The sequence below is a fragment of the Arachis hypogaea genome, chromosome 7 (assembly GCF_003086295.3).
Source record: "Arachis hypogaea cultivar Tifrunner chromosome 7, arahy.Tifrunner.gnm2.J5K5, whole genome shotgun sequence".
NCBI lineage: Eukaryota > Viridiplantae > Streptophyta > Magnoliopsida > Fabales > Fabaceae > Arachis > Arachis hypogaea.
Genome location: NC_092042.1, coordinates 3,769,537 through 3,795,159, shown reverse-complemented (window position 1 = coordinate 3,795,159; position 25,623 = coordinate 3,769,537). Strand labels below are relative to the sequence as shown.

The 25,623-nt window shown below is 36.7% G+C and overlaps 3 protein-coding genes, 1 long non-coding RNA gene and 1 other non-coding gene across 9 annotated transcripts; 3 read left to right on the top strand and 2 right to left on the bottom strand.

Moving 5' to 3' along the window:
- The first annotated feature begins 2,220 nt into the window (after nt 1–2,220).
- On the top strand, nt 2,221–4,605 carry LOC112702060 (uncharacterized). The gene is made up of 3 exons (XM_025752935.3): nt 2,221–3,058; nt 3,155–3,802; nt 4,186–4,605. The coding sequence occupies exons 1-3, from the start codon at nt 2,423–2,425 to the stop codon at nt 4,336–4,338; spliced, it is 1,437 nt and encodes a 478-aa protein (XP_025608720.1). The 5' UTR covers nt 2,221–2,422; the 3' UTR covers nt 4,339–4,605.
- Nucleotides 4,606–7,083: 2,478 nt separating this feature from the next.
- Nucleotides 7,084–16,175, top strand: LOC112702059 (anaphase-promoting complex subunit 5). 5 transcript variants are annotated; one of them, XM_072198995.1, is made up of 22 exons: nt 7,084–7,375; nt 7,923–8,195; nt 8,959–9,502; nt 9,651–9,813; nt 9,925–10,046; nt 10,481–10,730; nt 10,942–11,122; nt 11,226–11,304; nt 11,403–11,488; nt 12,112–12,238; nt 12,371–12,403; nt 12,624–12,872; nt 13,060–13,137; nt 13,237–13,499; nt 13,682–13,741; nt 13,849–13,916; nt 14,168–14,273; nt 14,361–14,502; nt 14,726–14,824; nt 15,229–15,493; nt 15,626–15,693; nt 15,782–16,175. In XM_072198995.1, exons 3-22 carry the CDS (start codon nt 9,332–9,334, stop codon nt 15,941–15,943), a joined length of 2,772 nt encoding a protein of 923 aa, XP_072055096.1. In that variant the 5' UTR covers nt 7,084–7,375; nt 7,923–8,195; nt 8,959–9,331; the 3' UTR covers nt 15,944–16,175. The 5 variants fall into 5 exon arrangements, 4 of the variants coding, with proteins under 4 accessions (XP_072055096.1, XP_025608716.1, XP_025608717.1 ...); XR_011863593.1 differs by having other exon boundaries at nt 7,085–7,375; nt 14,726–15,027; XM_025752931.3 differs by having other exon boundaries at nt 7,088–7,375; nt 8,106–8,195.
- On the bottom strand, nt 13,597–14,843 carry LOC140174438 (uncharacterized). The gene is made up of 2 exons (XR_011863594.1): nt 14,656–14,843; nt 13,597–14,536 (listed from the first exon to the last, which is right to left on the bottom strand). It is a non-coding gene; the product is annotated as an uncharacterized lncRNA (long non-coding RNA).
- A 1,846-nt stretch (nt 16,176–18,021) lies between the features above and the next one.
- Nucleotides 18,022–20,302, top strand: LOC112702058 (4-hydroxyphenylpyruvate dioxygenase). Its single transcript, XM_025752930.3, has 2 exons — nt 18,022–19,667; nt 19,929–20,302. The coding sequence occupies exons 1-2, from the start codon at nt 18,517–18,519 to the stop codon at nt 20,098–20,100; spliced, it is 1,323 nt and encodes a 440-aa protein (XP_025608715.1). The 5' UTR covers nt 18,022–18,516; the 3' UTR covers nt 20,101–20,302.
- Nucleotides 20,303–20,900: 598 nt separating this feature from the next.
- Nucleotides 20,901–20,972, bottom strand: TRNAE-UUC (transfer RNA glutamic acid (anticodon UUC)). Its single transcript has one exon. It is a non-coding gene; the product is annotated as a tRNA-Glu (tRNA).
- Between the last annotated feature and the right edge of the window lie 4,651 nt (nt 20,973–25,623).

The following is a 25,623-nucleotide window of genomic DNA, read 5'->3' as shown; positions in this document are numbered from 1 at the left end:
CCACTACGAAAGCCAGTAGTGGTCAAATCCTAGCACAGAGAACAGAACAGAGGCGTTCATACCCACCAATTACAATCGAAAAAAAGGGCCTGAACTTTTGTGAATATTAGATTAACAACAATATCAAAAAACAGAGGAACCACATTTTTTTTCATTTTTGGCTTACCTCTTTCAGAGAAACCAGGCTTCCCATGATTTTTTTTTCATTTTTGGCAAACGAGCTTCTCTGTTTCTATTCATTCTCCTCATGATGATTCCAAACGATCGTGGGTTGTTTGAGCTCCTAGCATCGGGCTTCAAAGAGGGAGAACAGAAGAACACAACACCGACGAAGAGACAGCAGAATGAACAATGTGGCCTTCAAAAAAGGGATTAGGGTTTTAACTTCACCTGAGGGACCAAATTGAGTCGGAAGAGTTTACTCTGTCATATCAACTAGCCGTTGTGAGTCCCACATGTCACCAACGCTGCCAGCTAAGCTTTCTGGTTGCGCCACGTGTGCTGAAATTGTCAGAAGGACCACTTTGAGTCCCAGAGTGCAAGTTCGGAGATGACTCTGAAGAATTTTTAAATTCAGGAACTACTATGAGACTCGAATGCAACTTTAATAACTACATTGAGACTTATCTCTACAACACGCTTATTCCAACAGATAATAAATGTCTAGGAAATTCTTTAGATCTTATTTGCCACTTAATTTCAGATTTCGAAAATTCTAAGTTGGAAAGTGACATTTTAGACTATTTTTAATGAATTTTTTACTTAAATAAAAAGTTAAATATCTTCTAAATTGAATCAAATTATAGCGGTGTCCTGTTTTTTTATATAAACTGCGGTTTTGGATTATTAATATTCACTGTTTAAATAAAATTAATTAGTACAAAAAATAATTTTAAATTATTAATATTCATTGTTAAAAGAATATTTACTAAAAGATATAAAAATAATAATGCAGAGAATGATAAGACAAAATGAATACGTGTAAGTTGAAAGAAATATTTTCTTTAAATAGAAAAATATTCTGTACATACATTTTTAATTTAAAATAATATAAAATATTATTTGAATAAATTATAATTATGTTTCAAAAAGTATTTTTACAATATTAAGTACAATATAAAATAATTTTATATGTGTATCTAATTACGTAATGTCTATCGATAATAAAAATAATTATCTTTTACATTAACTGTGTGAATAATCATAAAAATATGACTGTGTAAAATATTTTATATTATTTTATACTAAAAGTACATCAAATAAAACTTTATTAAATATACATAAAACAAAAAGATATAGTAAATTATATAATGTAATTTTAAAGGGGAAGTAGAAAAATTGTCCCTTGTTAAAATAATATTTTTTTTTTATTTATAAAATATACATTTTTTTATAATTTTTTAAAAAAATTTAAATTTATTTTAAATTTTCTGTTAACTAAGGTTAATTTTATCCATTTTTTCAAAAAAAAAAAGATTTTTTTGCAAAAATATGCTTTAGCAAAAATTTTACTCTTTTTATTAAATTTTGCTTACTAAAATATCATTTAATAAATTATTTTTTTATTGATTAACTTATATTTTTATTAAAATATTTTTTAAAAAGCTTAATAATTAAATTATTTTTTTAAGGTTTAAAATAATCTTATTACTTTTTTTTTCATACAAAATCGTTTCTAAAGTTTAAAATTAAGTTTTAAAATTGTTCTTTTTAGTTAAATATTAAAATTTTGGATTAAATTATCCATAACACAAAAAGTTATATAGTAAAAAAAAAAAAAGAAAGAGAAATAGAATGTTTCTCCTTCTACAAAGTAAAAAGAAAGAAGAAGGAGGAGAAAGAGAGAAAAAAAAAAAAGAAGTTGTCTACCTTTACACAATTTTAGCCTTTAAGATGATTTTAAAATCAAGTTAAACCTTAGAGAGATTTTGTATGCCAAAAAAATTGATTAACCTATATCTTAAAAACTAAAATCGTATTTAACTCTTTTTATTATGCGTGATTATTTTAATTTGTAGACCATTTAAATGTTATTTTTTATTTTATTAATTTTTTTAGAAGAGTGTTTATAATTTATTTGAATAAATTTTTAAAAATGAAAATTTTTTTGAGTTATATATTTTTTTAAAAATTTTTATAAAAAATAAAAATAATTTTATATTTAAATATCTAATTTAAATGTTTTTATATTTATTAATTATGTTTAAATATAATAATGTTATTTATAGTGACTTTTATAGAAGTCGAATTTCAGTACAGCAGAGGCGGCGGACTGGCGTGATTTTCGCTGGTCATGTATATATTAAGAAAGCCCGTAAACCAGCCCGTGAGAAACCAAAGAGACCCAGTTTGTTTCTGTGTGAAGAGGCAGTGAGGGGTTCAGTTCCGCCTTTTCCTCTTCCTTCTGCACTTTATCTTATTCATGGAGGATTATGATTCGTTTTCCTTGTTGAAGACCGAGTTGTTCGACTTTTTCTGTTATGTAAGCGACAGCGGAACTGGATTACGGGAAGAACTAATTATCGAATTTTTGCTACTGAAGCAATCGAGATTCTACAGCGAGAATGCTTGTCAAGCCTTTAGCGATTGGTTCATTTTCTCTCGTCTACACAGTAAACCAGGTCTTTTGGCGCGCTGTTTTATCCCGGACAAGTATCATCGGCTCTGCGATGAATATGAGCTTGCGAGAGCTCATTTTTACGATCTTACGAAGGATGACGGATTCAATGGTATCTGCTGCTCTCTCCACGATTGGTACAAAAGCGGTAAAAAAAGATGCACGGCGGATCTAAAACTTCTGGGGATCGATAAGAGCCTTGTTGCTGAATCCGGGGTTTTGAAGGGCCACGCTGATGCTATTGAAGAAGGTTTGGTGGTTGACGGCGATGGAGTGATCCCCGTGCCTAATGTCTCCAGCTATGTCCTCTCTCAGGTCATCCTCTTCTTGGAGAAGAAACAACATTTCCAGGAGACCCACGACAAAGCTGCCGCCCACTACGAGGCCTGGTCCACCGCCTTTTTCAACCGGAACAGTCTCATTCTCCCCGAGTTGCATCAGGTCAGCTGTTAGCTTATTCCTTCAATGAGAAATCGTTTCCCCTTAAATCTTAATACATTTGATTTCCCTTTTTCATTATTACTTTGGATCCTCTAGGCTGCACAAGATCTTCAGATCCCAAGCTTGCTGGAATCGATAGGTAAGGTGCAAAAGCGCAAGGAAGGTGGCCACCTCAATGACAATTTGTCGAGCGAAATGTTCCACTATTTCTGTGGTATGGCCGGCACCAACAAACGCAGCAGAGCCATCCTGGAGGAATTGAATAACATCAAGTTATTTAGAGGCTTGGATAAGGTTGCTTGTGAAAAGTTCGGAATATGGTTCACTCAGATTGGGGATTTGGGTAGGGACCATCACAATGAATTCAAGACTCTCATGAAGTCCCCTCACTTCAGTCAAGTCTGCCTTTCTCTTTATTGGGGCGACGAACGTCTGCAGTTTGCCCAGGTCTCCCTAAGAAGCCAAGACGGAAAGGTCTTGAAGATCGATAAGAGTGTTGCCGTTGATGAATCTGTGTTTTTAAGACGCTGTGTTAGGTGTAGTGGTTGGTGGACTGAGATCCCTGTGAGCATTCGTAGCCCTGTACTTTCATCGGTCATTGACTTCTGTTATAAGGTATGGGATTTCCATAAGATATATGGTTCCCGCCGGATCAAGGAGGGCCTTGTGGTTGTGGATCATTTCCGGGGATGGGTCACAGAATTCCTCAAGAATAACATAGACATGCTCTCCGAATTGTACGAGGTTGGTTTCTTTGATCTTGTCATGTACCATCTGTTTCTTGTTCTTCATATTATATGCAACATAGCACAGATTTTATTTAGTATGCTTTTGAATGATCCATGACTCTAGTGCTTGTTTTATGATATGTCACTTAACTAGTTAATCTGAATCACCCTAGATTTTGGGCTCGGTTTAGGAAAGTTTCTGAATTTTATCCATTATGACGTGTGTATCATGATATATGTGGTTCTCATTGTTAGATTGAGCATCTGCTTCATACTTGTCTTTGAGAGGAGCAAATTTCCTTTACTAGTTAGTGTACATGCTCCAAAAGTTTTCTAATCTTTTGATCTCCTCCATGTTAATTTGCAAATTAACTCAATGCTGTCACTGTGGTTGTTTAGGCTGCTGACTTTCTTGAAATCCCAAGCCTGATGCTGCTTACAACTGAGGATGTGACAGATCTTGTGACGAGGCCCCTTGATAAGGCATCAGTGTTGTCTGGGAAAGTATCATTTTCGCGAATGCTCTCATCCCTTTTCTTTAAATTCACATAGTAGGGTTGGCCATCAAGTAGGAAATTGGTTTGCCGTTGTTAATCAAAGGACTACTTGATTTGCTCGTTCCCCATTTTTATGTTTGCTTTCTTGGCGAACTTCAGTTTGTTTTCTAATTGAAGGTTTGTAGTAGCAATTGATGATGAATCCATCCATTTGGATATTGCACTATCGATCCCATCTAGTAGGATAAGATTTTGTTGTTGTAAATGTAGCCTTACTCTGTAAACGATTATGTATATAAGTATATTATTTTGATTGAACTTAGTTGATTTTTGTATTGGTTATTTCTTTTCTGACTATAATGCTTTCTTTCAAAAATAAAATGTTGTTGCTCACCTGGTTTGAATTTGATAGGTGTCTAGTGTCTACTCCCTTTAAAGATGTGAATGGTAGGTGCTTTCCCTTTCATAATCATTCAAAGTGACATCAATATTTGTGAGGAGTATGGTGATTGTATTAGCAAAGGTGACTGCTAGAGCATAGGAGGTCAATCAGTTTAGTATTAGAAAAAAAAGGGAATTAATTAGTATTTGTTCAAATATAAAGCAAATAGAATACAGAAAATGAAATAGATAGTTAAAGCAAAAGACCTTTTTTTTCCATAGTGATTTTATTGAATAAAAAGAATGCCTCCCTCTTAAAGGAGACATTCTTTTATTCTTCATGGAGTGACTGGAGCTAGAAGCACAGAACTTATGTTTGGTTGCAGAATTCTATGGCTTCGTTCATGAAGCATGATAAGTGCGATCGCTATATTAGTGGTGGCTATTGCCGTGGATTTCTTCTTGGGATTTGCTTAAGAAGCTGTGATGGACCTGAGTTGAAGATGGACAAGAGTGTTGCTACTGCTGAATCCCTGTTTTTGCAAGACCGCATTGATTCTAATCCTGATTTGCATGAAGTCGAGGTGCCCGTTGATAGATACATTCTTTCACAAGTCATCGTCTTCTGTAAGAAGAAATGGGATTTTTCTGGGGTACTGGTGAGCCATTTTTCTTAAGAGATGGGCCACTTTCTTCTTGGAGCGTAACAGAAATATTCTTTCCAATTTGAAAGAGGTGAATTTATTAACGCTATCTCATATACATACTCAGTTCTTGTTCTTGACATTAATTATTGAATGCTACATGTCAGCTCAGCTTTGGAAAAGATGTGCATATTTGCTAAAAGACTAGTCTACATGCTCTTAAGAGTTTCAAATATTTTGTAGGCTGCCGACTATCTCTTCATCCCGAGCTTGTTGCAGTTGACAACAAATGCATTGGCAAATTCTGTGCAAACGAAGCTTCACCCCACGGCGGTGTGGTCAACAATCCTTTTCAGTTCTCACCAATAATGGCTCCTCTCTTCCTTTATCATTAAAGGACTACTTGACCATTCATCATCCGATGTATCTTTGTTAGATTTTATTCGTTTCTTGATAGCAATTCATGATGAGCTTGTTTGGATAATGCTTTCCTCATCAAGGTTTGTGGTTAATGGAGCATAGACTGTAGAAGTTTAAACGATGAGGTCCATATAGATTTTTTTACTAGTGTTTAATTTTCTAAGGCATTAAGTTGATTGATGTTGCTCACTACCTCTAAAGATGAATGGGGCTACTCATTCATGGTAGATGCTTTGCCTCTCATGCTCATTTACAGATTACACTACAGTAAGATAAATCAAAGTGATTTTAATTTTATTGAATGGTCTCTTCCCATTGTTGCGTATTATTATAAAAGAATGTTAGAGGATTATGAGAATTTATTATTTTTGGTCATTAAGTAGGCATCATCGACCTTAATAAGTTTTGTCTCATGCCTCCCGCTATTCTCTTTGGTGAAAAACTTCCTTTTACTTTTATTAGTATGATTGGTTTCATGTAAGACGACTTGAAAATGATATGAATAAATTGTAAGAGTATAAAGTCGAATTAATTGTCAATAACAAGAGCATAAATAGAAAATACATATAATACTAATTATTAATTAGAATTGAAGTATGGTTAAATTTAAACGTGTATTATACACAAATAATTTTAAATGATTTTTTTTTGTGACAAATAATTTTAAATGACTAATATGTGTTTTTAAATTATCAAAATTATTTTACTTAAATAATTATCTCTAGAGGCAAGAGCCGTATCAAAGATGTAAAATAGTGCTAATCAACTTGGTCAGGATTACAGAATACAAAACTTGATAAAAATATATAATTATCATTGGTTAGAACAGTGTAAATAATTATATTAATTGTGTTTTAAAATTAATACTATAATCAACGTATAATATAAGAATAAGTGAATAACACATTCATCTTTTGAATGAAAATCATTGATATTCATCAATAGATTATAGAATTTCATATAAAATATGAAGTACGAGTTATACGTTACACGATAGTTTAAGTTGAAATTAATTAGTACATACAATTGTGTTTTTCAAAAAAAAATCATAAAATATTATTTTTATTTCTCTATATAATTTAACTATTTCTCTATTCATACCGGAAGTTTATTTTTCATACAATAATAGTCCATAGAAAAATTTTTTTCAGCTAAAGTATGTTCTAAAAACCGGATTGAATGGTCGGACCGATTCAACCGATAATAATAACGGCCCGGTTGGGCATACGAAATCCGGAAACCGTGTATTGAAAAACCGGTAAAAAACCGATGAACCGGCCCTGACTGGGAACCGGCCAGTTTGAAGGAAACGGGGTTGTTTTGCACTTTTGCTTACTGAATGTGAACCTTTCTTTGAATGAAGCCATGCCTCTCACTCTCACTTCACTTCACTTCACTTCACTTCTCACTCCCTCTCACTCAAAGCAGAACTCTGAAATTTGAATCACTCCCCTTCTCCAACCCTAGCCCCTCTTCGCGCCACTGCAGCCGCCCGTCCGTCGCCCGCATCCCTTCTCTCTTCGTCCTGTTCTCGAAGTCTCCAACCCCTGCTCTCTCCTTCCGCGAGCTCGGCCCATCCGTCGTCTTCATCTGCTCGCCGTCGTCCGTCGCAGCAACGCACTCTGCCGAGAACCCCAAATTTCGAAGGTTAGCTCACTGCTCACTTCTTCTGCGCTTTTTTATTTATGCCCTGTTCAATGATTATTTGATTACTGATTATTTGAATGTTTTGTGTTTTAATTTTGTTGAATGATTATTTGATTACTGATGAGCTCTGGTTCTGCTGTATTGCTGTTTTTGTGTTGTGTGATTTTTTTATTGAATGAGCTCTGGTTTTGCTGTTTTGTGTGTTCTTTATTTTTTATTGAATGATTATTTTGCTGATTATTGATTATGGAAGGTCTTGTGATAATTGATTATTGAATGTCTTTTGATTATTGATTATGATTAGTGATGTGCTGCTGGTTTTGCTGTGTTGTGTTTTCCTATTTTGTGATTTAATTGTGCTTAGATTGTGATTGTCTTGATGAATTCTTTTAAATATATATTTTGCTGTTGCTGTTGTTGTTGTGTTGATTCATAACAGTCTGATTAATTTTCATGAATTCTTTATTCCATGGGAAAAGGAAGATTAAGTTAAGGTAATTAGACATATTGTTTGTGTCGTAAATCATAATTTCTTAATACATTTCAGGCTGATGTAGAAGAAATTGTGTTTAGACTGTGATTGATAGAAGAAGAAAATATGGACAGAGCTTAAAAACTGAAAAAGAGAACTTTGTTTAACCAATCTTGAACTTCTTAGTAAGCTAACCAAAAATATCTACCTAATAACTAAGTAACTTTGTGTAACCAATCTTGAACTTCTTGACACTAGTTAACTGTTTAACCAATCTCGCCGTTGTCTCGCCGCCTTCACGCTGCTCGCCGTCGTCCTGCTCTCCGTCGCGCTCAACCCCTATCAAAGGTTAGTGGCAGTGCTCAGAACAATACGTTTTTCTTTTTATTCTCTGTTCTGATTTCTGAAAGTGAAATCATGGATAAGATTACAGGGGTTTTGTTTTTGTTGAAATTATTGATAAGAAATGCTTTGCTATGGTGCTGTTTTTGAATTTCTGGCTCTGCTGTTTTCGAATTTTTGTTTGTTGTGCTGCTGGTGTTTTTGATTGTGTTGATGAGAGCGGCTGTTTTTTGAATTTATACAAATACTTTCCTCTTGTGGAAGCTTATGGTAGGAATTGTGTATATTGTAATTCTTCCTCAATGTATTCCAGAGGCCTTTGCTTCAAATTTTAGGGCCAATGTTGCTGACATGGTCAGTTTATTTGTTTTCCATCCCATGTAATTGTTACTTATATCTATGAAGAAAAAAGGTGAATGCATGGCATGTTTCAAAGTCGTGCTGATTATCAGTGATTATATGTACTGCATTTTTTTGTTTGATATTAATTAATATTATAAGATTTAATTTCTCTGTGCCATCTTTCTAATGATGGTTTACACGACTCAATTTATGAATTTTCACCATCATCTGAAAATACATTTGATTGAATGCTTGGAAAATGTTTAATACTATCAATGTATTAACTATTAAACAAACATGTTCTGTAATTTTATATTATAGCAATAAACATGTTCTATAATTTTTTGTGTTGATGATTTATTGATTGTTTTTTATTGTGTTGATGAGAGCTGATCTATATTTTATTTAAAATTTTATTCTAAAACAGTTTTCTTCAGTTGTACCACGGTTGGACCAGTGAACCAGTGACTAAAGCGGTTTGATGACGGGTCCGGTTCTCAGAACCTTCTCTATAAATCCTTCGAATTGAAATGGAAGGGAGAGACCGAGAGTAAATTTCAGTGTTGGCGGTTTTTCCCTTATGAATTTTGCAATTGAAAAAACTGGTGAGAGAGTGGGAACTAGTACCAGCAACCAAGCACAGAGAAAAGGCAGAACCAAACCCTATTCAAAATCCTCATTCTTCATCCCTCAGCCATCGGAGCTTCAATCTTACTCTCCTTCGCTTTGTTGCACACCACACACTCTCTTTTACACACTCAATTTGAGCTAAGCATTTTCACAAACACAAAGCAGGCATAATGAGTGGCATATTCAAACAACCAGGTGCATTCGCCATCACTCCCCACAAGGTTTCAGTCTGCATTCTCCTCAAGATCTACGCTCCCCCTGCTCAAATCTCCCTCCCTTTCCCTTTCTCCTCCGTCGCCCACCACAACCGCCTCGGATTGTTCTTGCTCTCCCTCACCAAGGTTCCCTTTCGAATTTAACTTCCATTCCTAGCTTCTTCTTCATTTCTTATCAAGGATAACTTGAATTTTTATGTCATATTTGTCTATGGAAAAGTTTGACTTGTGTGATTGGTTTTTTAATTGTTTGAAAATGTTGGTGACTATGCAGTCGTGTGATGATATATTGGAACCAAAATTGGATGAACTCATCCATCAATTGAGAATGATGAGCCAAAACTGGATGTCGACTTGGATTATTGATCAGTTGATGACTAGGCTGTCGTCGCTGTCGTCACCTGATGATTTGTTTAATTTTTTTATTGATATACGAGGTGGGTTGAACAGTATTGATGTTAGTTGACCTCATCTTATTTACACAGCTGGTTGGCGGTTATTTGTTAGATTGAACGAGATTTGTTAATACTAAAAATGACATTGTGCAGGAATACTTGGGGGTCCTGATTCGGGTGCCATTGAAGATGACCAAATTATTTTGGACCTTAACAGTAACCTGGGCATATTTCTTCGGCGTTGTGTGCTTGCTTTCAATTTGTTATCATTTGAGGTATGGCATATGACAATAAAAGGTGGAAGAAGAGTATGGCCAGATAGTTGTTTTCTCTGATGTTCCATTGTATTCATTATTTCTAGTACTAGCCGCTACCATCATGGCGTCATAGACGTGCTTTACCTTTGAATGAGTATGCAGTGATGTAATGAAGTTTGTGGTGAAATCAGCATGACAGCCCTGATTTTCTTTTTTTCATGAAAAAAGTTGCTATTGGGAACTTAACATGCAATTTTGAGTCTTTAGCAATAACTGTGTTTCTTTAAACTATTACTTCTCAGTATATTTTTCCACATAAACTTCTTGCTTTCTCTCACTCACTCACCCCTATTCCCCCCCAATCACACATATGCTTAGTTCATGAGTGCATATTTAATGTTTTTCTTTAAGATGAAATCTTATCCTCCTTGAAACTTTATTTGAATGTTCAGGGTGTGTGCCACCTCTTGACAAACATAGGGATATACTGTAAAGAAGAATTCTCAAATTGTCCTCCTTACGAAGCACCTAGTTTAGATGATTCTAGTAGTAATTTGGAGACGTATTCAGAATATGAGAACATGGACCTGGAGAATTTTGTATATGAAAAGGTTTCAGAAGAAATTGAAGCAAGAAAGGAGGCTAATGAAAGAATTCCATTCCATCTTCATGTACCAAATACGCTTCTGAGTTTAGTTGATGGTATGGTTGTGATTGGGCTGTTCTCTGTTTGCTATTTTGTATAGTTCATCCTTTAATTAAAGATAGAAAATCAGAACATTAAATAAACTCATCCTGGTTCACGAAGGCGTCTGAATATTATAGACAAGGACTTTTTATAATTTATGCTTTTTTTGGACCTGTTTATTGACATAGTGATCTAACTGTGCTTGGTCAAAATTTACAAACACAGATATTGATGTTCCGGTTGATTCAGCAGCATCTAAACAGAGTGAGAAAGTTAGAGTAGCTAGTCCTTATGGAGATCCTTCAAGTAACATGCTAAGAGATGATGATCCTAGTGGTGCAGTATTCCTGCGCACAAACTGGCAGGTGCAAGGGTACTTACAAGAGCAAGCGGATATAATTGAAAAGTATGCATCTTGTAGGCCTTGAACTTCTCTTGATATATTTGAATATGGAATTGTGGAAGTGCCTTTCATCTATAGTAAATTTCATTTTTTATTCTTGTTGTAGGAATGGAGGTGCTGTCTCTTTGAATGGGTTTGAAATTGTTCTACGACAGCTACGGAAGTTGGCACCTGAACTACATCGAGTAAGCTTAGGAGGTTATTTTTTGTAATATTTATGGGCTTCATTTTTTTTTTTTGTTATTCTTTAAGTTTGCTGATATTGATTTTTACATCGATCTAGGTTCACTTTCTGAGCTACTTGAATAGTCTTTCTCATGATGATTATATTGCTGCTTTGGAGAATCTTCATTGCTACTTCGATTACAGGTAGTTGAACTGTTAGTTCTTTTCTAGTCTCTCTACTGATATTGAAATTGGACAATGAATTGTTAATTCCTCATTTGGTGACTAGTTATTTTAAAGCAAGTGATAGAGGTAAAAAGGCATAATCACTGTGCCTGGTGTCCATGTTGGATGAGAGCTTTAGATCATTCTATGTTCAGTATGTTGGGTACAAACGAGTCCTTGTGGCACTATGTTGCGAAGTATCACTTGTCTCGGTTGTTGTAACTTATCGTCAAACCATTATTTGTTTGTGTAATACTTCCTCAAAAGGTTGACTTTACCTTGTACAGGAATTATGTAGCAATTTTCATGACAATTATTCAATTATAATATGTACACTTTACCTAAGAAATTGCTATGCGCCATCTCATCCTTAATAGATTTCTAGTGCAACTTCAATCATCTAAACTGATTGTAATCCCTTTCAAGTTGTTGCTTATTACTGAAGAGTATCTTCAACTTGCTTGCATTTGACTTTTCTATAACCTCAGTTTCTCTCCACCCGTCCTCTTGTGTTACCAAGTCTTGAGTGAATTAATAGCCAAATAAAATTGTAGAGCATATCCTTTCACAACCTCACTTATCAGTTACTTGGTGGACAAAAGTGCAGGGACCGAAGGACTTGATTTTGTCCCTCCAGCTGGTAGTAATAGCTTTGGAAGATATGAAGTTGCTTTGTTATGTTTGGGGATGATGCATTTCCACTTTGGGCATCCAAAGTTGGCTTTAGAGGTGTGCTTTATGAACATTTCACCAATTGTTTTTGATTCCTACCTTTCTAGTCTTCAGCTCATTATTAAGCCAATATAATTATTCTACTACTTGTGTGGTACTGCAGTACTTATTTTGCTTGACCATGTTTAGGTTTTGACAGAAGCAGTTCGTGTTTCTCAGCAGGTGAGAGATCTAAACTTTAGTTTTGCTTATTCAACAATGTTGCCAAATAGTAGCATTTAACAATTGGCACAAAATTTAAGTTGACAGCCAAATTTGCCTTATTGACTACATGCTACTATAGGTTCATGTCAAAATAAATGTTATTAGCAGATGTTGTAATTTAACCCAAAATGTATCTTATGTGTTATGCTTTGTTGATTGACAATTTTAATCTATGCAGCAAAGCAATGATACCTGTCTTGCATACACTTTAGCAGCTATCTCAAACTTGCTTTTTGAGAACGGAATCTCAAGTACAGCTAGGTTGATAGGATCATCATACTCACTTTTTACGAGCATAGGTATTTCACTCTCTGTTCAACAACAATTGTTTGTTCTCTTGAGAGGTTCTTTGAAGAGAGCAGAAAGTCTGAAATTAAAACGGTTGGTGGCTTCCAACCATCTGGCAATGGCCAAGTTTGATTTAACGGTAATGAGATTTTCTTACTACATTAAACATTCTCTTTCTGCATCCAGTACTTTTTCCTATTTACATTTCTTCAAGATCCACAAAGTTAACTTGTTCTGAAGTCTTAACATCTTGATGATAGTGGTTACTGAAACATGAAATTATATATGATCTCATTTATTTACATCATGGTAGTATATTTTTGCAGCATGTCCAGAGGCCCTTGCTATCTTTTGGTCCAAAAGCTTCCATGAAGCTCAGTACGTGCCCTGTTAATGTTTGCAAGGTAGTAGAAATCTTTGTAATTATTATAAGTGGATGAAAATTACTGAATAAAAGGAATTAGATCTTCACATAATGCATTTTCTTGTTCTATGACTGACAGGAGCTCAGATTGAGCTCTCATCTCATCAGTGATTTTTGCAATGAGAGTTCTGCAATGACAATTGATGGTGCTTTCAGTACAGCTTGGCTTAGGAATTTACCAAAGCCAACAGGTTCTTTACTACTATGCCCAGAAAATGGATCTGGCAGCAGTTCTAATGTTTCCCAATTCTGTGCACAACCAACCTCAATTCCAGGATCTGTTATGCAAGTATTGGGTTCATCTTATCTACTTCGGGCAACTGCATGGGAGTTATACGGAAGGTAAGTTCATATCTGTCTTCTAGGTATATGTGAGCTAAGTTCATGGTTTATTATTGTGTGCTTTTTCAGGAAAGTATAATTCTAGTTTCATGAGCATTAAAGTTAATCATTTCCATATTTTGTAATAACTTGAAAGCCTACTGGCTTGCATTTCATATTTTATTTTTTCTATTTCTCATCAGCACTCCGCTGGCTCGCATAAATGCACTGGTACATGCAACTTGCTTTGCTGATGCATCAAGGTAGCTTCTAAGCTGAATGTATCCCCGTTGTTTATTAAGTAAAATGATGACTGTTTACCTACCAATAATTTTTTTCCTCCTTGTGTTGACTTCGTATTGGTTCCCAGTTCCTCAGATACAGCGTTAGCATATGTAAAGCTCATTCAACATTTAGCAGTCTTCAAAGGATACAAAGGTTGGAATGGTTGCATTAAATTTGAAAATATTTCCACCTTTTGTTTTATATTTGTATGCTTCCATGCTTCATTATATTTTCCCCCCTAATAGTTTCTATATCATCAGCCAGAGTCTATTTGTAGTGTAGGCAACATAACCTGATAAACATATTATTTTTCGGCTTGAACTTATGACCTTAAGTTAGCTTTTTGTTTTCCCCTCCTTACTGTTGTTGTACTGATCCATCTTCTCATTTTTCTGTCTTTTTAGAGGCCTTTTCCGCCCTTAAAATCGCAGAGGAGAAGTTTCTCTCTGTCTCAAAATCACAAATCTTACTGCTCAAGTTGCAGCTACTTCATGATCATGCTTTACATCGGTAAGTGTGCATTCAGAACCTTAAATTCTGTTAGCAGCTGTCATTTATGAATTGTTAATAACTTAATTGGGCATGAGCATCATGCAGTGGACACTTGAAGTTAGCCCAGAAACTATGTGATGAACTGGGTGTTTTGGCATCACCAGTAACCGGTGTAGATATGAACCTGAAGACAGAAGCAAGCCTTCGGCATGCTCGAACATTACTTGCAGCCAATCAATTCCGAGAGGTTTTTTTCCCAGCTATTTTACAGCTCATATTTCCTAATAATAATTAAGCAAAATATTTTAATTTGGCTGAATTAGACCTTAGCTTCTTATCCAGGAAGGAGAAAAAGGTACTGATTGCTGCTAGTGTTAGTCAGTGTTAAAAGAGAACTCACTGTTTAAAGGGAACTGTTCTCCTCCTAACTTTGCGTTTCACTTTTTATATTTGGCATATTATTCTTCCAGGCCGCTGCTGTGGCACACTCCCTCTTCTGCATGTGCTACAAGTACAATCTGCAAGTTGAGAATGCTTCAGTTCTTCTTTTACTTGCTGAAATTCACAAGGTAATGTGGTCATATTATTTGACACACTTTTGGTTTGTGTATTCTCTAAGTTTTTAGAAAACAAAAAATGTATGGAGCAAAATATTCTAAGCCAGTAGAATCGGGGAGAAAAGAAAAGTCAAGTAAGGAAATGCTTGGGTAGATCCATAGACGATGTCTGTGTTTGTATATAGGCATTAAACAGCACCATGGTTTCATTTAAGGTAAATATTTGTCATGGGTCGTGATTATTGATGCATATCTTTTATATTCTTCAATGTATACTAGCTTATGATATTTTTTTATTGTGTATACTTTTTATGTGAGATATTGAAACAACCTAAATGATTGACAGTTTATTGTGCCAGCATTCCTATTGCTGTCTGTTCTCTACTTTAAAGCCTTCAATTTTTTTTCCTTATCAGAAATCCGGAAACGCAGTTCTAGGCCTTCCATATGCATTAGCAAGCCTTTCATTCTGCCAGTCATTTAATTTGGATCTTCTAAAAGCCTCTGCTACTCTTACTCTAGCTGAGTTGTGGCTCTCTCTTGGATCAAGCCATGCAACAAGGGCTTTGAACCTTGTCCATGGAGCCTTCCCAATGATTCTTGGTCACGGTGGTTTGGAGCTCCGCTCACGGGCTTATATTGTTGAAGCAAAGTGCTATCTATCCGATACAAACTTCAGTGGTATGTGATTGTAAAACCTTTTATAGACTATGCTATGCAAGTTTGCCTTTGCTCGTAACTCTACATATAAGCTTAAATATATTTGATTTTTGTAACCATTCCAATACCAAAAGCTGATTTATATTCTCTCAGTCTTTGAGAATTACGAGATTGTGATAGATTCATTAAGACAGGCATCTGATGAACTCCAACTTTTGGAGGTAAGCAAACTTATGTAATCTTGTGTATTAGCATTGTACTGGCAATATTATCATTATATACTTACATTTCGTCATGTGTGGTCCACAGTTTCATGAACTGGCAGCTGAAGCTTTCTATTTGATGGCCATGGTATACGACAAACTTGGACAATTAGAGAAAAGGGAAGAGGCTGCAGCTTCATTCCAGAAACATATCTTGGCTCTCCAAAATAATAAAAATGAGGATGATCCTCTTGTAGGTGTATTATGAAGATGTATATAGTTATATAGCCTACTAAATTGTATACAATGCTGAACTTGATAGTCTCTGTCTTCTGTAATTATCAATCATTCAGTTGTTGTTTAGTCATTTTGTTTGCAGTTGAGGTATTCTGATGAGAGATGGTGAAAGTAGGCATGATGTAGAATGGCATTGAGGTTTGTGGGTTCGGTAAATCACATGGTAATGATTATTATATAGAACTGCCGTGTTGTGTTTGAAATGAACTTGGTTGCTTATTCAATTTTTTCTATATATCTTAGGAAAACTACGTTAAAGTAATCCATAGGTCTGATTGATAAATGGCAAAAATATGTGGTAGGTCCTACATACATATATTTGTCACCTTTTAGCAGAAAAAATTGGATGGAGTGTTACTGAAATCATACAATTGGCAACTATCTTAATGAAGAATATTAACTGATTTTGATTTCATCATTTATTGGTGGATCTTTTATTGTCATTATTATTATTATTAATGGAAAATTTCCAGTGTATCGATATATGGTTATTTTAGTGATTTTTAACCGTTACTTTTAATTATATATATTATATATAATTAAAGTTAACTATTAAAATTTATTTAAACACTGGTATTTGTATACTCAGCTTTCTATTGTTATTTAAGTGGCTCATATTTTTTGTTTTTGTGGGATCGAGGTGTGGGGAATCGGGAGGGGGATGGGGTCATACTCTTCGGTGATCACATGTGCTTGCAACAAATCGTTATCTTTTGCTCATACGTTGCAAATTTTGAAGCTCACGAGGGGGCCAACTTGTACTTGCCCTCGGTTGGATGACGCCAAAAAAAGACATTGACATAATTGTACATCTTAATAATTTCATTGAATGATGTTTTTTGTTTTCATAAAAATATACCTTAGAAAATAATATTTTTTCGGAAAAAGAAAAAAAACTCATCATGTGGTCTAAAATAATTACAAAAAAAGAATGCTATTAGCCTACGTCAGGTTCGTGTCCACGTTGCGTATTTGACGATGTTGCTACATTGACAATAGTTGGTTAATAGGTGTAGCACAATTTTCTTTTTTTTTTTTTCTTCTTTATCATCAAATAGGTGGCCGATCACGTTTAAAAGTATCTAATAAATCATGTAATTAAGCAAATTTCATTCAAACATTGATGAGCCACTTTCTATTTTCTAATCATATTTTCTTTTCCAACGTGGTTCTCTTTTTCTTTCTCTTCACCCCGTGAGTTACCATCTGTCTCCAAAGGAATTTTTTATTTTAATAAATAAATTAATTATAATTACTCAAATAAATAATTTAAAAAATATTTATTAAAATAAATATTTTTTTATTTCATTTATACTGTAAACGAAATAATTTTGTATATATCTCGTTTTTGTTTACAATGTAAACGAGATAAAATAGGTAAACGAGATAAATATCTACTGTAAACGAGATACATGTATTTTAAAAAAAATAAAAATAATAAAAAATATTAATATCAATAATCTAAATTTTTAACATACAATTAGTAAATAAAAAGGTTAATAAGAGATTAAAATGGATAGATTTGATCAATTAATACTCAAAAATGTTGATGGGATAATGAGAGATAACCGTTTCAATTTTATTCTCACTATCTCCATCAATCTCTCCTAACAATTGGCAAACGGTTATTTTTATTTTTTAAATTTAAATCAATCAAATTGCATCATAATTTAAACTAAAATTTTTTATTTATTTTTTTAGTACTAATTAATCAAACATATCTATTTTAAAAAATTTTAAATTAAATTATAATTCAATTGGATTGATTTAAATTTAAAAAATAAAAATAACCATTTAAAAAAATTGATGGGATAGTGAAAAGAGAATTAAAATTGTTATCTTCCACGTGGATAACGTGAGAGATAACCGTTTCAATTTTCTTCCCACTGTTTCCATCAAACATATTCATTTTAATCTCTTCTACAAACTTTTTTATGTACTAACTACATACTAAAAATTCGAATTATTTGTAGATTTTAGTATTTCTGTAAATAATTTTGTCTATTATTTTACATAAATGAATAATTATTAAAAAATTTGAATTTAAATTATTTTTATTAAATAACCTTTACTTGATAAAGGATTACCGACTAAAATTAATAATGTTACTCGAATCTTAGACATAAGCGTAAGCTAGTCAAGTCTTGTCAAGTTTAGCCATAATAGACTGGGGCTTGAGTTGAGTGGACCCAAAAGAGCAGCTGATGCCTAATTAGCCAAGCTAATAAAACCACATTTGAATATATTTGATGATATGAATTATGATTATGATTATCTTATCCATCTAGAGTTTCAAACTCAACTCCAAGTCACTGTCCTTCCATACTCTCTTCCCCGTCCTCATAATCTCAAATCTCTGACCTGTCATCCTATGCACATGCCGTAACATATTGCAACTCGCAACACAACCCGCCCATAATTCCCACCCTCTCAACCAACCAACACCCTCCACGTGTCACCCTTCCCTCCTCATTCCCACACTTTATTAGCACCATTACCACCTTCAACTTGAAGCACTTTCCATCACATTCCCTCCACACAGTCATGGTTACCCAAACGCAACAGAACGCTCCCTCGTCTTCCCCCGAACCGGCTTTTAAGCTGGTTGGATTCAAAAACTTCGTCCGAACCAACCCGAAATCGGACCGCTTCAAGGTAATCCGGTTCCACCATGTGGAGTTCTGGTGCACCGATGCAACCAACACCGCCAGCCGCTTCTCTTGGGGCCTCGGAATGCCGATCGTAGCGAAGTCCGACCTCTCCACCGGAAACGCAGTTCATGCCTCCTACCTCCTCCGCTCCGGCGACCTCAATTTCCTCTTCTCCGCTCCTTATTCCGCCTCAATCGCCGGCGATGGTGCCTCCGCTTCCGTTCCCTCCTTCTCTGCCTCTGATTGCCACTCCTTCGCAGCTAAACACGGCCTCGCCGTCCGCGCCGTCGCCATCGAGGTGGAAGACGCCTCCGCCGCCTTCTCCGCCAGCGTCGCCAACGGCGCGAAACCTGTATCTCCGGCGGTTCTCCTCGACAACAGCGTCGGATTCGCCGAGGTTCATCTCTACGGCGACGTCGTTCTCCGCTACATCAGCTACTCCGCCCCGACCCGAGAATCTGACCTGAATCCTAGCTTACGGTTCCTCCCTGGATTCGAAGCCGTGGAGGCTGATTCGTCGTTCCCGGAGCTAGATTACGGTATTCGGCGACTCGACCACGCCGTCGGGAACGTGCCGGAGCTGGCGCCGGCAGTGAATTACTTGAAGAAATTCACCGGATTCCACGAGTTCGCAGAGTTCACGGCGGAGGACGTTGGAACGAGTGAGTCAGGGCTGAACTCGGTGGTTCTTGCGAGCAACGATGAGATGGTTCTTCTTCCGTTGAACGAACCGGTGTACGGAACAAAGAGGAAGAGCCAAATTGAGACGTATCTTGAGCACAACGAAGGTGCAGGGTTACAGCACTTGGCGTTGGTCTCCGAAGACATATTCAGAACTCTGAGGGAGATGAGGAAGAGAAGCACCGTCGGTGGTTTTCAGTTCATGCCGTCTCCGCCGCCAACGTATTACCGGAACTTGAAGAAGCGTGCCGGTGATGTGCTGAGTGATGAACAGATTAAGGAGTGTGAGGAGCTTGGAATTCTTGTTGACAGGGACGATCAGGGCACTCTGCTTCAGATTTTCACCAAACCTGTTGGTGATAGGTCAGTCAATTTCATTGAATCATAATTGCAATTGGTGATAGGTCAGTGAATTTCATTGAATCATAAATGCAATTGCGGCGGCGCATTTTAGTTGCAGTCTTCGCCTGAAGTTCATAGTCTATAATTTAGTCAAGTCAAATGATCTCAAAGTTTTCCACTATCAACTTCAAATAAAAATAATTATTTGAATCTAGGACTATATAGTAGTTGACCAACTATAATCATTTTGAAATATTGTTCTCATTTGTGTTAAATTTGCAGGCCAACCATTTTTATAGAGATAATTCAGAGAATTGGATGCATGCTCAAGGATGAAGAAGGAAAGGTGTACCAAAAGGGTGGATGTGGGGGTTTTGGAAAAGGCAACTTCTCTGAGCTTTTTAAATCCATTGAAGAATATGAGAAGACTTTGGAAAGTAGAAGAACTGCATAATGGGATTCTGTCCCTTGCAATTTCCCTGAAAAATGAGAACTACCAGTGACTGAATAAGCTATGTTATTTATATCCAATAATCAAAAGCTCATAGATAAAGCAACACAATTACTACACAGTCACTTGGGCAATGTTCCTTTCTTCTTGTATTATTTACCATAAGGTTATGCATGAATGATACAAATAATCTTTGGTACTAAAATTGTCAAAGTATATTCTCTTCAGGACTATTGCCCTTACAAGTGATGTTAAAATCTTAACTTGCTTGAATGTTAATATCTTTTAGCTTTCAATTGTTGAAAAGTGAGATGATAAAATGGGAATTTGATGATGACATAGGGTAGCATTGGGTTTCAACACTCAACTTTACAGCAGCAACCTGTTTTACTTAGCAGTTAGCAGTGCTTGATATTTAATAAAACCTTGTTAATATTTACCCACCAAAAAGCAGAGGATATTTCAATAGCAATAATTATGAGCCACATCCCACGAGGTTTTGGTGATGCCAAATTAGTGCAAAGAGCTAGGATTCCCTTGCATGTTACTATAAAACAGAAATATCAAAGATTGGTAATGTTACTGTTTTGTATTACTAAAGTATTTGCCATGCGATGCATATACATGCTGTCACCTTGCCATCTGCATGAATGATTTGTCCATTTGTCAAGTGAACAACAGAAAAAAGTTGTGCTTCATAAAGTATTGGAAAAGAAAATAAATACTTAAATAGTGTTTGCTAAATGTGTTTGTGTGTGCGTAAGATTTTATAACCGCGTTAAAATTAAAAAGGAAAAAATATATTCCGTTGCCGGGAATCGAACCCGAGTCTCCTAGGTGAAAGCCAGATATCCTAACCGCTGGACGACAACGGAATTGTTGAAAATAATTTACATATATATTTTAATGAATTTTAAAAACTAATTGCTCAAAGATAATCCTTATTATGTTCACAGGTGCAAATTGGGAAGACTAGATATTACGCCCAGTCTGTCACGGCCTTGGACACACTCCAACGCTACCGTGCCAGCACTCGGACTTACTCAACCTCTTAAGCTAAGACCAAGTCAGCCTAACCCTCAATACTTAGCAAGAAAACTAAGAATACAAGAGAACACAAGAGAAAGAAAGCTTTGGTGGAAGAACACTTTATTGCTCAAGTGTGGTTACAAATGATTCACACATACCCACACTAACTCTTACCTCCTATTTATAGCCATCCACCTCCTCAATGGATGGTTAGGATTAAATCTAATCAATGGTCTAGATTAATCATCTAGAACCTTCTTTATAAATATCTATCCTACTACTACTTTCTAAATACTTCTAGATTGTTCCATACAACTCTTCGTACTTTTATATCAATCCACACTCTTCTAGAATATTCCATGATCTTCTAAAGTCTTCTAGAACCTTCTAGGGTATTCCGGGACCTTCTAGAACATTCTAGAATGTTTCGGAACCATCTAGAGTATTCTCAAATACTCCAGAAAACTATACAAACACTGTTAAATCTAACCTTCTAAAAATTTACCGTGACATTCTCCCCCACCTAATGCGCAGACGTTCTCGTCGCGTTCTGTTCATGATAGCGCTCTAGGTGTTCTTGGAATTGCCACAGATCTTCACGAGCTTCCCAACTAGCTTCAGTTATCGGGAGCCCTTTCCACTTGATCAAATATTGAATACTTGGTGGTACCCCTCTTCGTCTCACAACGCGATTAGCTAAGATCTCTTCGATTTCTTTATCGAAGGATCTAATCACCACAGGCGGAGCACGACTCGAGTCACCTCTACTCGGTTCATCTTGGTCTTCATGATATGGTTTAAGCATACTCACATGGAAGACCGGGTGGATCTTCATAGAGGGAGGGAGTTGTACTTTGTAAGCAACCTTCCCAACACGTCCAATGATCTCAAATGGCCCTTTGTATTTGCGGATTAAGCCCTTATGAACCTTGCGAAAGGCTTTGAATTGTTGTGGAAGAAGTTTGATCATTACCTTGTCTCCCACTTGATAGCTTGCATGCCTCCTCTTCTTATCTGCCCATTTCTTCATCCTCTTGGCAGCTTTGTCGAGGTAAGAACGAGTGACATCTGCTTGTTCTTCCCATGACTTAATCATATGATAAGCTCCAGGGCTCTTCCCTGAGTAAGAGGAAGAAAGAGAGTGAGGTGTAAGCGGCTGTTGTCCAGTCACAATCTCGAATGGGCTCTTCCCTGTAGACTCACTCCTTTGCAGATTGTATGAGAATTGAGCAATGTCTAGGAGTTTTGTCCAATCCTTCTGATTAGCGCTTACAAAATGCCTCAAGTAACACTCAAGTAAGGCATTCACTCTTTCAGTCTGCCCATCGGTTTGAGGATGGAAGCTTGTTGAGAAATGAAGCTCCGACCCAAGGAGTTTGAACAACTCTGTCCATAGTCGTCCTGTGAAGCGTGGATCTCGATCACTAATGATGCTCTTAGGCAATCCCCAGTACTTCACCACATTCTTGAAGAATAGTCGTGCTGCTTCCTCTGCAGTGCAGTCAGTAGGGGTAGGTATAAAGGTAGCATACTTCGAAAATCGATCCACTACCACGAGAATAGATCCAAACCCCTCGGACTTCGGTAAGGCAGAGATGAAATCTAGAGAGACACTTTCCTACGGTCGCTCTGATGGAGGCAGAGGTTCCAACAATCCGCTTGGTGTCTTGTTTTCAATCTTATCTTGTTGGCACACAAGACAAGTCTTCACATAGCTCTCCACTTCATCTCTCATTTGAGGTCAATAATAAGAAGATTCAATGAGTGCTAAGGTCCTTCGCTGACCTTGGTGACCAGCCCACTTGGTGTCGTGGCATTCTCTTACCAACTTCCTTCTTAGATTTTCCCATTTAGGAACGTATAGTCTTCTCCCTTTTGTGTAGAGAAGGTCGTTTTCTAACCAAAATCTTTTGGTCTTACCTTCTCTAGCCAACTCCACCAACTTCTTGGCTAATGGATCGTGATGCAACCCTTCCTTGATGGTATGCACAATATCTCATTCAACCATAGAAATGACCCCCATCCTGTATGGTTTTGAGATAGGCGGTTTTGCTCCTAACTCCAATTCAATGTTGTCATCCATCTTTCTTCTAGGTGGTAACTGCTTTGACAACTCGAGAGGTATCACATCCTTATTTTCTTCAAGGACTTCCTTGATTTTATAGGGAACATCTTCTCCTTTGGCTGTTGACTCCTCTTGTAGTAAAGCCAAAGACATCATCTCCTCCTTCTTGAAACCTTTCTTGAGTTGCATGGTCGAGAGCATCGGGATTCCTCCCGCCTTTGAGATTGTAGGGACCATGCATGGAGACCCTTTCTCCATGACGCATACTATATTGTAGTATGGCATAGGTATTATATTTGCCTTCCTTTGCAAATCGAGCCCGATGACTATTTTAAAATCATCCATGGGTGCTACTGAGAAATCCACAAGGCCCTTCCAAGAACCAAGAGTCATCTCAACCCCTTTTGCTACTCCCTTAAGGGGTTCACCCTTGGTATTCACGGGTTTGAACCAGCCATTCTTTTCGGTGATCTTCAACCCAAGCCTCTTTGCTTCATCAGGCGTGATGAAGTTGTGTGTAGCACCAGTGTCGATCATAGCCATGACGGGTTTTTCATTGATAAAGGCTTTGACATACATCAAGCCTTTCTTTTCTGCAGTGCTTGCCTCTTTGGCCTTCACAGAATTTATGTGTTGGATAGATCCAACACACTCAATTATTTGAGTTTGGGCCTCTCGTTCCTCTGCGATAGATGCCAGAGTCCCTAACTTGGGACAGTCCTTCATTTGGTGTGGCCCCTTGCACACGAAGCATCCTCCTTTGGGCACGAAAGCCTTCTTCTTTTCCTCGTACTCTTTCTTTTAAGAGTATTTTCCTTCCTTCTTGATTGAGAAACTCTTCCCATTGTCTCCCCCACCTTTAGCAGAACTAGGCTTGGAGGAAAACTTGGGTTTAGAGTCTCCCCTATGATACTCAGTGAGTGATTCGGCCACCACGATGGCCTCATCGACATCCTTAACATTCCTTCTTTGTAGTTCTTGCTTTGCCCAAGGTTGGAGTCCATCAATGAAGAAGAACAATTCATCCTCTGATGCTAAGTTGGGGATTTGAAGCGTGAGAGTAGTGAACTCCTTTACATAGTCACTAATTGTACTCTTGTGCTTCAACTCCCTCAACTTCTTCCTTGCTTCATAAACCACATTTTCAGGGAAGAATTGTCTTTTCAATTCCCTTTTGAAATCTTCCCATGTAGCTATGTTGCAAGTACCCTTTTCCATATCTACGCACTTTCTCCTCCACCACAAAGTAGCATTATCAGAAAGGTAGAGAGCTGCAGTGTGTACCTTTATTGCTTCTTCGACCACCCCTTGGCATTCGAAGTACCTCTCCATTTGCCATAGGAAGTTCTCCACCTCGCGAGCGTCCCTTACGCCCTTGAACTCCTTTGGCTTGGGGAGATCAATCTTTGTTGTCTCCCTTATAATGGTTGGTCGAGATTTCGCCTCCTCGAACCAAATTCGAACTTCCTCAAATAGCTTTAAGGAATTCTCAAGCTTCTCTTCAATTTGGAGCATGCTTTCTTTGAAAGCATCTAGTTCTCCTAACACGTGAGCCTCGAGGGTCTCCTTATCATGTTCTATCCTTTGGAAACGCTCATCCATAGAGGATAGAACATTTTCCAACATAGAAACTCTTTCTTCTAAGAAGTTAGAGTCCTTACCTCTAGGCTCACTTGAAGAACGTACCTTCTTGCCTCCCCATTGAGAAGGAATAGTATCCCTTCTCCTTTGTGACTCAACATGCTCCATGGTGATATTTGAAGCCATACCCACAAACCACTTGTGCTCCCTCTCGAACCTTGCTCGGATACCAAGTTGTCACGGCCTTGGAGACACTCCAACGCTACCGTGCCGGCACTCGGACTTACTCAACCTCTTGAGCTAAGACCAAGTCAGCTTAACCCTCAATACTTAGCAAGAAAGCTAAGAATACAAGAGAACACAAGAGAAAGGAAGCTTTGGTGGAAGAACACTTTATTGCTCAAGTGTGGTTACAAATGATTCACACACACCCACACTAACTCTTACCTCCTATTTATAGCCATCCACCTCCTCAATGGATGGTTAGGATTAAATCTAATCAATGGTCTAGATTAATCATCTAGAACCTTCTTTATAAATATCTATCCTGCTACTACTTTCTAAATACTTCTAGATTGTTCCATACAACTCTTCATACTTTTATATCAATCCACACTCTTCTAGAATATTCCATGATCTTCTAAAGTCTTCTAGAACCTTCTAGGGTATTCCGGGACCTTCTAGAACATTCTAGAATGTTTCGGAACCATCTAGAGTATTCTCAAATACTCCAGAAAACTATACAAACACTGTTAAATCTAACCTTCTAAAAATTTACCGTGATAAGTCGCCCACACATACAATAATTTATCACCGTATATTTATATACGTTGTGTATTTTATATTTCAGG

Bases quoted from the DNA above. Each gene is read 5' to 3' on its own strand.
- LOC112702060 (XM_025752935.3), top strand. From the start codon at position 2,423: ATGGAGGATTATGATTCGTTTTCCTTGTTGAAGACCGAGTTGTTCGAC. The intron at 3,059-3,154 runs GTCAGCTGTTAG...TGGATCCTCTAG, and splicing joins TTCTCCCCGAGTTGCATCAG to GCTGCACAAGATCTTCAGAT. The intron at 3,803-4,185 runs GTTGGTTTCTTT...GTGGTTGTTTAG, and splicing joins TGCTCTCCGAATTGTACGAG to GCTGCTGACTTTCTTGAAAT.
- LOC112702059 (XM_072198995.1), top strand. From the start codon at position 9,332: ATGAGTGGCATATTCAAACAACCAGGTGCATTCGCCATCACTCCCCAC. The intron at 13,138-13,236 runs GTAGTAGAAATC...TATGACTGACAG, and splicing joins GCCCTGTTAATGTTTGCAAG to GAGCTCAGATTGAGCTCTCA. The intron at 14,274-14,360 runs GTAAGTGTGCAT...AGCATCATGCAG, and splicing joins CATGATCATGCTTTACATCG to TGGACACTTGAAGTTAGCCC.
- LOC112702058 (XM_025752930.3), top strand. From the start codon at position 18,517: ATGGTTACCCAAACGCAACAGAACGCTCCCTCGTCTTCCCCCGAACCG. The intron at 19,668-19,928 runs GTCAGTCAATTT...TTAAATTTGCAG, and splicing joins ACCAAACCTGTTGGTGATAG to GCCAACCATTTTTATAGAGA.